This window comes from Chrysochloris asiatica, unplaced genomic scaffold (assembly GCF_000296735.1).
Source record: "Chrysochloris asiatica unplaced genomic scaffold, ChrAsi1.0 scaffold00129, whole genome shotgun sequence".
NCBI lineage: Eukaryota > Metazoa > Chordata > Mammalia > Afrosoricida > Chrysochloridae > Chrysochloris > Chrysochloris asiatica.
Genome location: NW_006408647.1, coordinates 2,947,799 through 2,959,799, shown reverse-complemented (window position 1 = coordinate 2,959,799; position 12,001 = coordinate 2,947,799). Strand labels below are relative to the sequence as shown.

The following is a 12,001-nucleotide window of genomic DNA, read 5'->3' as shown; positions in this document are numbered from 1 at the left end:
TTTACTAGCTCCATGGGCTGGGAAGTCCACTGCTCTGTCTCCTGCTCTGGAATTTGGTTTTGCTGCTGCTGCTTCTCTGCCACTGCTCCTGTGTCACAGCGCTACTGTCCCTGGGTCACGGAGGTTTGGTGTGTAGGGATCTTGGGTTCCAAATGACATGCTCCACTCCTTGCTCTTCTTCTTTGACAGCAATGAGATTCCCCTCCTGCTTCTGATATGGCTCACTTTAAACCCATACCAGAGTTCCATGTTTTCACAATTACAATGAACTCTGCTTATATCCAGAATCATGTCATCTTAGCAGTATCTTCTCCCAACTTATCTTACCCAGACCCAACAAGGCCGAAACATTGTTTGATGGGAGTTACAGACTATGGCTACAAGAGACACTAGATAATTCACTATACTACAGGTGTTGTTGAGTCAATTTCAACTCATAGTGACCCTGTGCACAACTGAAAGAAACACTGCCTATTCCTTCACCATACTCACAATTATTGTTACATTTGAGCCCATTGTTTTTACCACAGTACTTATCCATCTTGTTGGGGGGTCTTTTTCTCTCTGACACTTCATTTTACCAAGAAGTCCTTCTCTAGGGACTGGTCTTTACTGACAACATGTCCAAAGTATAAGAGACGAAGTCTCACCATCCTGACTGCTAAAGAGCATTCTAGCTGCACTTATTCTAAGACAGATTTGTTTGTTCTTCTGGCAGCCCACATTACTTTAAAAATTATTCTCTGACACCATAATTGAAATGCATCGATTGTTCTATTGTTTTCCTTATTCATTGTGCAACTTTCACATGCATATGAGGCTTTCAAAAATATCATGGCTTGGGCCAGACACACCTTAGTTCTCTAACTGATATCTTTACTTTTGAATACTTGAAAGAAGTCTAGTGCAATACATCATTTGATCTCGTGACTGCTGTTTCCAAGAGTTGATACAAGATAAATGAAGCCTTTGACAAGTTCAGTCTTTTTCCTATTTATCATGATGTTACTTATTGGCCCAGTAGTGAGGATTTTGGTTTTTGTTTCATTGAGGTGCAATCCATACTGAAGTCTGTAACTTTTGTTTTTTTTAAATTTCCATCAGCAAGTATTTTAAGTCCTCTTCGCTTTCAGCAAGCAAGGTTGTACTATTTGCATATCACAGGTTGTTAATGAGTCTTCCTCCAACCTTGATGTCATGTTTTTCTTCATATAATCCAGCTTCTCAGATTGTTTGCTCAGCATACATATGGAATAAATGTGGGAAAAGGATTCTTTTCTGGAACACATGTTTCCTTATTTTAAACAATTCAGTATCCCCTTATTCGGAGTCCTGGTGTTGCGCTGTGGGTTAATGTGCCAGACTGCAAAACCATTTGAACTGCAAGGTTGGTGTTTCAAACTTACCAGCTGCTCTTCGAAAACCCTATACAGGGTTGCTATGGGTTGAAATCGACTCGACAGCACGTCACAACAACAGCAACGTCCCCTTGTTATGTTCTAATGACTGTCTCTTTGTCTATGTACAGGTTTCTCATGTGCACAATTAAGTGTTTTGGAATAATCATTCTTTGTAATGTTAGTTTGTCATGATCCACACAGTTGAAATAATTTGCATAGTCAATCATTCATAAGAAAACATCTTTCTGGTATTCTCTGCTTTTAGCCAAGATACATCTGACTCAGCAATGATATCCCTCGTTCCACCTCCTCTTCTGAATTTAGCTTGAATTTCTGGCAGTTCCTTATCAATGTACTGTTGCAACCATTTTTGAATAATCTTCAGCAAAATTTTACTTGCATGTGATACTAATGATATTGTTTGATGATTCCCACATTCCACTGGTTCACTTCTCTTTGGAATGGCCACAAATATGGATCTTTTCAAATTGGTTGGTCAGGTAGCTGTCTTCCAAATTTCTCAGCAAAGATGTATGAGTGCTTCCAGTGCTGCATCAGTTTGTTGAAAGATTTCTGCTTGTGTTCTGTCAGTTCCTGGAGCCTTGTTTTTTGACAACGCTTTCAGAGCAGCTTGGACTTATTCCTTCTGTACCATCGGTTTTTAATCATATGCTACCTCTTGAAATGGTGGACCATCAACCATTTCTTTTTGATACAGTGACTGTATGTATACCTTCTATCTTCTTTTGATGCTTCTGCAGCATTCAATAGTTTGCTCACAGAATCATTCCGTAATGCAATTTGAAGCTTGAATGTTTTCTTCAGTTCTTTTACATTGAGAAATTCTGAGTGTGTTCTTACCTTTTGATTTTCTAACTCCAGGTCTTTGCACATTTCATGATAATTTTTTACTTTGTCTTCTGAAGCTGCTCTTTGAAATTTTCTGTTTAATTCTTTTGCTTCCTCCTTTCTCCCATTTGTTTTAGTTTCACTATGCTCACGAACAAATTGCAGACTCTTTTGACATCTGTTTTGATCTCTCTCCCCACTCTTGTCCTTTGGTTTCTTCCATTATGATTTTTTTTTTTTATGTCATTAAACAACACTTAAGGTCTTTGGTCAATAGTGTCTAATGAATTAAATCTGTTCTTGTCACATTGCTGTGATTCTGGAAGCTATGCCATGGGTATTTAAAATAGGGTCACCCAGGGCAGGGTGGACAGGTTTCAGTTGAGCTTTCAGATGAAGACAGACTAGGAAAAGGAGAGACAGACTGCATCTGAATAGTTAGTCACTAAAAACCTTATGAATAGCAGTGGAACACTCCCAGATAGCAACAGAATAATGAATATTGAAACATGATGAAGAGCTGGTAAATGAACCCCTCAGATTGAAAGGCACTCAAAGTACCACTGGGTAAGGGCTACCTTAAAGGAGAATTGACTGAGATGATGTGAATGGAGTAAAGCTTTTGTAAGCTTCATTTTCTAATGAGATTCAACTCAAAATGAGGAGAAACAGTTGTAAACATCAACTAAAAATTGGAACATGGGATGTACAAAGTATGAATCTAGGAAAATTGGAAGTCACAAAAAATGAACTGGAATGCACAGACATCAATATCTTAGGTATTAGTGAGCTGAAATGGACTGGGAGTAGTCGTTTTGAATCTGGCAACCACATGGTTTACTATGCCTGGAATGACAAATTGAAAAGGAATAGTGTTGCATTCATCATCAAAAAAGAACATTTCAAGATCTGTCTTGGAATATAATGCTGTCTGTAATAGGGTAATATCCATATGCCTACAAGGAAGACCAGTTAATACAACTATTATTTTAAATTTACCCACCAACCACTGATAAAATAAGTTGAAAAAAGCTACTTACAATGAATATGTTGTTGGTCTTGCAAAATTCTATCGTGTGATCTCCAGCATCATTTCTGTCACCAAGATCATATTTTCCAACTACTAATTTTTCCTCTTTGCTTCCAACTTTTGCATTCCAATCCTCAGTAATTATCAGTGCATCTTGATTGCATGTTTAATCAAATTTAGACGGAAGAAGTAGGTAGAATTCTTCAATTTTATCATCACTGGCTTTAGTGGTTGGTGCATAAATTTGAATAATACTGGTATTAATTGGTCTATCTTGTAAACATATGGATATTTTCCTAGCACAGATAGCATTGTACTTTAAGATAGATCTTAAAATGTTCTTTTTGCTAACGAATGCGACACCATTTCTCTTCAATTTGTTATTTTGTTATCATAAACCATATGATTGACAGATTCAAAATGGCCAATTGTAGTCCATTTCAGCTCACTAATGTCTAGGATATCAATCTTTGTGCATTCCATTTCATTTTTGGCAACTTCCAATTTTCCTAGATTTATACTTTGTAGATTCCATATTCTGAATATTAATGGATAATATTGTAACTGTTTCTTCTCATTTTGAATTGTGACCCATCAACAAATGAAGGTCCCAAAAGTTTTGCTCCATTCACGTCACTTGTTCAACTCTGCTTAGGGGAGGCAGTTCTTCTCAAGTAGTATTTTGTGTGCCTTCCAACCTGAAAGGTGTATCTTCCAGTTGTCTATCTGAGCAATGTTCTGCTTCTATTCGTAGGTTTTCAGTGGTTAGCTATTCAGAAATAGTCTGCCTCTCTTTCTTCCTAGTCTTAGTCTGGAAGCTCTGCTGAAATATGTCCACCAAGGGTGACCCTGTTGGTATTTAAAATACTGGTGGCATAGCTTTCAGCATTACAGCAACACTCAAACCACCCCAGTATGACAAACTGACAAAAAAAAAAAACAAGTGGTGGCCTTCTCTTTTAAATGAATGGTCGACCCCTCCTTTGTTGTTGTTGCTGTTGTTAGGTGCCATCAAGTCGGTACCAACTCATAGCGACCTTATGCACAGCAGAATGAAACACTGCCCTATTCTGGGCCAACCTCACTATTATTGCCACGCTTGAGTTCATCGATGCTGCCACTTGGCCAATCCATTTCATTGGGGGTCTTCCTTTTTTTCTCTGCCCCTCCACCTTACCAAACATGATATCCTTATCCAGCGACTGCTCTCTCCTGACAATATGTCTAAAGTATGAGAGACGAAGTTTGGCCATCTTGGCCTCTAACGAACACTCTGGCTGCACTTCTTCAAAAACGGATCTATTGGTTCTTTTGGTAGCCTATGGCACTTTTAATATTCTCCTCCAACACCATAACTCAAAGGCATCAATTCTTCTACAGGTTTTCCTTATTCACTGTCCAGCTTTTGCATGCATATGAGGTTATTGAAAACACCATGGCTTGGGTCAGGCGCACCTTAGTCCTCAAGCTGACGTCTTTGCTCTTCAACACTTTATGAATAGCTTATGAATAGCAGAGAAACACTGTCAGACCCCTCCTTTAGCCCCTGTGAAACTTTTGTTACAAATCTTTACAAGAGCAGAAAGCTGCATCTTTCTCCCCAGAAGTAGTTAGTAAGCTTGAACTGATGACCTTGTGGTTCATGGCCAGTGATTATCCTGCAGAGCCACTGTGCTTGGCTAAAGGAAACAATAGAAAAAGAAGAACCTTGGGCCTTAGCAAGCAGGGGAAGTTAAACTCTCAAGAGAGAGGTTGTAGTCAGACATCCGACCTGAAAATCAGGGATGATATCATGAAAACCAAGGTTTCAGGCACAGAGCAGTCAAAGTGATGACTTTAAGACCAACTCTCAGGAATTGACTTATATAATGGATAGATTGTGTTTCAATTTCCTTATTTCTATTTTACAGAAGAACTGTGAAGATGTTACAAATAGCTTTAAGAAGAGCTGGAGCTTTAAAAATACATGAAATAAAAAAAAAGATTTGCTCTAATTTTGAAGGGACTTAATATTTAATTTTGATTCTTAAATTTTAATTTGATTTTAAACATTCAAATTAAATTATATATATATATTTGCATGTTCCCAGGAATGATAAGTATCCTCAGCAACATAGTCGTTCTGGGAATCTTCATTAAGTACAAAGAACTTCGGACACCCACAAATGCAATTATCATAAACCTGGCTGTTACCGATATAGGGGTCAGTAGCATTGGCTACCCCATGTCTGCTGCTTCGGATCTGCATGGAAGTTGGAAGTTTGGATATGCAGGATGTCAGGTATTGGAGACACTTAGAATTAAAGCAAGATCAATTGGATCAAAGAGATGTGAATTTAAATGTCTTAAATCCTGAGGCCTTAACTCAAACAAGTTATTGTAGGATAGTAGCTGTGTTGATGTTATTGGAAACAGCTTTGAGTGTGACTGGGAAATATATTCTTTAATAAGAGAAACGAACCCATTAAAAATAAAGTTGAAAAATCCACCAACTCAAAGGTAAAAACCAATAAAGCTATCAGCATTTGCCTAAACAAAAACGTAGTTTTACATATTCAAATAACTATACTACTTGTCTTTTGAAATAATGAAATATTTAGTGACTTAATCATAATATCTAAGAAATGTTGTTAAGCTACCATATTGTTGATGTTTTCTTCTGGAAAGTTGAGAATTGTTATTAAACATATTTGCTGTTATTTTTTGAGGAAATAAATTACTCTCAATTTACATTGGAAGAGTAGGCAAATAAGACTTGTCTTAAATGTTTCTTAACAGTCTACTATTTCAAGCCATAAAATTATAGATAGTGAAATGAAGATACTGGTGAGTAATGAGCATTCATATGTATGCTTTAATCAGTTTTGTCAAATTTTAAGAAAAGTTCTGCGATATGTGCTTCAGGTCATAGAAAAATGTAGGAATAGCTGAGAGAAACTTTAAAGATATAAAACTTTACAGATACCATTGAAGGCCACTCCATAGAACTCCCCAACCTTTTTCCTTTCCTTCCCAAGAATATATTTTGATTTCACTACGTATTTGTGTACCCAGGAACATATAGATGCAATACTATCTGAATGTTTTCAATTTTGTGTAAGTATCATATTGTTTGTATTTTTTTTTGTCCAGTAGTTTGTTTTTGAAGTTTATGCATGTTGATGGATGTAGAAGTAAGTTACTCATTTTACCACAACTTATTCATTATTGAGCATTTGCTTCTAATTATTTTCTGCTACAAACAAGGCTTCAAAAAAGACTTCATGTTTCCACCTTCAATATGTGACTTTCTCTAGACACATCACTTAGTAGATGACTTGTTTGTTTATCTTCAGCTTTATTAGATGTGACAATTCGTTCTCTAAAATAATTATATCAATTTTGAGGATTCTTTTGTGTCTAATAATATATAATTTATGTTCTGTTGAATACTTAACGTCGTAAATCCTTTCTTGTATCAGAAATTTTCAGATTTTCTTTTGTGTGAATAGTCCTTTTTTCTACTGAGGTTTTCTTGATGACTGTATATCTTCTCAATACTAATCTTTTATGCTTTATTTTGTACTCTGTTTATAATGTCTTTTATCATAAAAGTTTTACTGGAAGTTATAAAATATTTTTAAAGTATTTATTTTAATTAGTGAAATCTTAAAACACTTTCTATAAATTTTTATTACACCAATTGCAGTCTGACAATAGAAGACTGATTTAAAAATTAATAAAAAAAAAAGTGTAGTATATTTAAAATATATCCTACCAACGGAAATAGAAATTAGAATGTTTCTTGGAAAAGTGTTTAGATGGTGGATTCTTTCCAATTTTGTTTTTCAGATTTATGCTGGATTAAATATTTTTTTTGGCATGGCAAGTATTGGATTCCTCACCATCATGGCCATAGATCGATACCTGACCACCTGCCATCCTGACATAGGTACAGCACTTTCTCACTTGCTAAATGAATCCAGTTCTTGCTTAAATAGCAGTTGACACATGTTCTCTTCAAAGTATAGACATAATGGTTTGCGATCACAGTCTTAGCTCTCCAAATACACTGTGTTTAAAAGTATCAATGATTTCCTATCATATTAAAATGAATCTAAATTTCATGACATAGCCTCCAAGGCCCTCTTGGTCTGTATCTTGGTCTACCTTTCTAGCTTTGACTGGGGCTACTCTCACTTTAAGGAGCTCTGGTAGTGTAGTGGTTCAAATCCGGCTGCAAATCGCAAGGTCAGCAGTTCAACCACCAGCTGCTCTACGGGAGAAAGATGAGGCTTTCTGCTCCCATAAAGATTTGCAGCCTCGGAAACCCTGTACAGGGTCGCTATGAGTCAGAACTGACTCCACGACACTTAACCACTACCAAACCACTCTCACTTTGGGGGACTGGCCAAGCTCTCTCACTTCAGGACCTTTGTACATATTGTTCATTGTCCCTGGAAAGCACTTCTTCCTGTTTATCAACACTGACTGCTCCTTTTTATCTTTCAAGCTTCAGCTTAAGTGATGTTGTTCCCCGCCCACCAGAACCAGAACGTGAATTCATGTAGATAGGTTTTGAGTGGACTTATGTGTTCTGTACAGATTCTACTTGGTAGCTTTGAGTTATTGATTAAATCAAAGTGAAGGGATGGATCCCATCGTTGGCAAATAAGGCTAATGATTTTGTATGCGTGTCAATAGGAAGAAGAATGACCTCTAACACTTACATCAGCATGATCCTGGGGGCCTGGATCAATGGCTTGCTTTGGGCTTTGCTGCCTGTCATAGGCTGGGCAAGTTATGCCCCAGATCCTACTGGTGCCACCTGTACCATAAACTGGAGGAAAAATGATGAGTAAGACACGTTTAGACTTTAAAATCCAATGCTGCTAATGTAGACATAGTTTTCATCATTTCAAATTTAAGCTCAGATCTCATGTTTCTCATACAAAATGTGGTGATAATGTGATTCGAGCAAGAGACACTACTGAGAAAATGAAAGGTTTGTTTACTTTCTCTCCCCCTTGCTGTTTCCCTTCTTTCCTCTCCTCTGCTTCTTCCTAAGGCAGCAATGGAGGTACAAATTACCTTTACAATATTTGTACATCTTAGAGATAGCACCTTGAGTGGGAAAAGTCACTGTTAGTGAAGCAAGAAAGCGTTCAGCTCTGGTTAACAACCCAGGCTGATTCACATGTCTTTTCAAGCAGATTGCGTGATCAAACATCTGGGAAGCAAAAGCACAGGATTCGCTGCAGGGATTTGCCTAGTAGTTGGTGATGCTCTTCTGTACTTCCCAGGGAAAATAGGATAGTTTAGTTCATTAAAGAAAACAAGATTACTCAGAAAAATACATGGAAAATTCAAAATCTAAATTCTAAAGCTTTATCTGTAATTTCTAAAATACTGTAAAGCAAATATTTTAGACTTCACAGGTTAGACAGTCTTTGACTCAACTATTCAACTCCTAGTGTTGACACTGTAGGATAAAGCCCTAGACCACAGGTCAGTTTGAACCAGAAGGTCGGTGGTTCAATTTCACCAGCTGCTCTTCGGAAACCCTATTCAGGGTTACTCTGAGTTGGACAGATTCTACGGCACTTAAGATCATTGTGCTTTAAAACTAGCCAATGACAGTATATAAGTGAATATATGGCTATGTTCCAATAAGACTTTATTTACAAAGACAAGTGATAGACTGAATTTGATCTGAGGTCGTATTTGCCAACTCCTGGTCTAATTGAACTCAAAGTCAACTATGTGCCCCAAGGTATTTAAAAATCTAATGAGGGCAGGTGAATGCCAGTATTATTTCTAATTATTGTCACCTGTTTCCCATCCACCTATAAAATGATTAGTTATAATTTCTTTTTTTTATTTTCAGATCTTTTGTTTCTTACACAATGACCGTTGTTGTGGTAAATTTTGTTGTACCTCTAGCAGTGATGTTTTACTGCTATTACCATATCACTCGATCCATTAGACATCATACTGCTAGTAACAGTGCTGAGAACTTCAACATGGACTGGTCAAACCAGCTAGATGTCACAAAGGTAAGAAGTTCCAGTCCTTACAACAGTTTTTGCGATCAGACTTTCACACATGTGTAGTGAAATAGATCTTTCGTCCACAGCAGTCACCCCTTCCCCATCTCTGACACTCCCTCCCCAGTGCCTTCTCGTGTTTTCCTCCACATTTCAAAATGCTATGCTTATTTGCTCCCTTAGATGTTTTGTTTGATTTCCTACTATGATAGATGAGGATTTATTTCTCTTACATCCCTAAGCTTCCCTGTTTCTCTCTCTTAGCCTTCTTTTTCCTCATCCTGTTAATACAGCGATAACAATATTTGATTGGATTAAGTCAATGTTACATTTATTGTGACTAAAATGTATTTTGGGCATTTTTTTTTTTTTTAAAGCTTTTGTTCTGAATTGAGTGAAGGTTTTGCAATGCTTACAATCCCCTCCATGCACCATCATCTTATAGGATTTACCTCTATAACCTTTTTATTTTTTTCTTCAATGTGGTATACATACCACATTGAAAATATGTGTTCATTTTAATGTCCAAAGGACACATTTTGCAAGCCAGCCTCCTGCCCACAGGTACACTACCTTTCTCAGTCCATGACCTTATAGTCCTCTGCTGCTCCATCTCTCTATGTATTTTTGGGATATTAGTTATAGGGTACAATGATTCACACTTTTCTTTCATACAACCTTTTTCTCCCCCCTTTTCGAGTACATCATTAATCAATTTATTCATCCTCCTCCCCTCACTTTTTTCCCCATGTATTTTTTTTTTTGTTTTTTTTTTTACTGTTCTATGTTGTTGTTAAGTGCGGTTGAATTGGTTCTAACTCACAGTGATCCTGTATAGGGTTTCGAGGAAAGGGTTTGAACTGTCGATCTAATGGTCCAGTGTTTATCATACAAGGCAACTTATTATTTCATCCCTAAACTTCCCACTGGATTCCTGGTGGGGCATTGTAGGATAAGCACTGGATTGCTAGCCACAAGGCCAGTGGCTCAAACCCACCAGCCACTCCTTGGAAACTCTCTATATAGGTCTCTGTGAGTTGGAACTGACTAGATGACACTTAATGTCAACCATCAACTCTCCACCAGAAGACGTGATCACCTCTCAGTATATTCAAACATAATAGAGAATAGATTCCTTTTATCCTATATTGGAGCTGTCCCTCCTGACACCCTTTGACCTTGACTCCACTCTGGACTAGCTGCTCTCTAAGACTACTGTCCAGTTAGCTGTTATCTTCAAATCTCCCTTTATCAAAAACTAAGCAACCAAGTGAAAAAATAAAAATTCCAAATCTGTTACAGTCCATTGAGTTGATTTTGGGTCATGACAGCCACATGTATTACAGAATAGAACTGCTCTGTAAGGTTTTCTTGGCTGTAATCTTTACAGAACCAGATCACCAGAACTTTCTTGGGAATTGCCAATGTGTGGGTTTCAACAACCAACTTTTGGGTAGTTGTTGTTGTTGTTATGTGCTGTGGAGTTGGTTCAGACTCATAGCGACCCTATACAGGGTTTCCGAGGCTGTAAATCTTTACGGGAGCAGAACGCCTCATCTTTCTCCCACAGAACTGCTGGTAGTTTAGAACTGCTGACCCTGAGGTTCGCAGCCCGATTCGTAACCACTACGCTACCAGAGCTCCTTTTTGGTTAGAGTTGAGCATAAGCCATCATCATCTAGAAATTCTGGTGGCCTCTCTTCTGGGTCAGAGCCTCTGTTTTCTGGATTGCATGTTTTCCTTTCTTGATGTAATCCCTCTGATTTGGTGGCATACGTTCTAACTACAAGCTTGGTGGTTTAGACCACCAAACATGCTCCATGGGACAAAAATGAGGCAATCTACTCCCATAAAGCTTTATAGTTTTGGAAACCCTATAAAGAAGTTCTACTCTGTCCTATATGGTTGCCATGAGTTGGAAACAACTTGAAGGTAGTGGGTGGGATTTTCCAGTAGGCTTTTAAGAAAGTTACATGAGAGGTAAAAATGTTAAGGTTTTGCATACCTGAAAATGTCTTTATCTGACTGATAGTTTACCATGTATAGAATTCCAGGTAGAAATGATTTTCAAAGAATTTTGAAGGCTTAGCTTTGTAGTCTCTTACTTTCTCTTATTGCAAATATGAAAACTAATATCATTCTGACACATCCTCTTTAGGGAGCTGTGTGTTCTCCTGGAAGCTTGTAAGACCTTCTCTGTATGTACAGTTTTCAGAAAGTTCATATTGATGTGCATAATTGTTGTTGTTACTGTTAAGTGCTATTGAGTTGGTTTTGACCCATAGCGATCCTGTAGAGGGTTTCCAAGGAGCAGAATTGAGTTTGAACAGCCGACCTTGTGGTTCAAACTGACTTTGCAGTTCAGCACGTTAACCCATAGCACCACATGAGGACTCTGATGTACATAATGTTGTTGTTGTTTGTTGTTGTTAGGTATCATCAAGTCGATACCGACTCATAGCGACCCTATGCACAGCAGAACGAAACACTATCCGATCATGGGCCAACTTCACCATTGTTGCCACACTTCAGTCCATCGATGCTGCCACTTGGCCAGTCCATGTCACTGGGGATCTTCCTCTTTTCCTCTGACCCTCCACCTTACCAAACGTGATTTCTTTCTCCAGTAACTGGTCCCTCCTGACAATATGTCCGAAGTATAAGAGACGAAGTTTGCCCATCTTGGCCTCTAAGGA

General features: G+C 37.8%; 1 protein-coding gene across 1 annotated transcript in view; it reads left to right on the top strand.

Annotated features, from left to right (window-relative positions):
- Window positions 1-12,001, top strand: part of RRH (retinal pigment epithelium-derived rhodopsin homolog) — a 31,823-nt gene that overhangs the window by 7,006 nt on the left and 12,816 nt on the right. Inside the window, exons 2-5 of the mRNA XM_006869316.1 lie at window positions 5,370-5,560; window positions 7,111-7,210; window positions 7,963-8,116; window positions 9,146-9,314. Of these exons, the coding sequence (XP_006869378.1) occupies window positions 5,370-5,560; window positions 7,111-7,210; window positions 7,963-8,116; window positions 9,146-9,314 (614 nt within the window). The remainder of the gene's footprint in view (window positions 1-5,369; window positions 5,561-7,110; window positions 7,211-7,962; window positions 8,117-9,145; window positions 9,315-12,001) is intronic.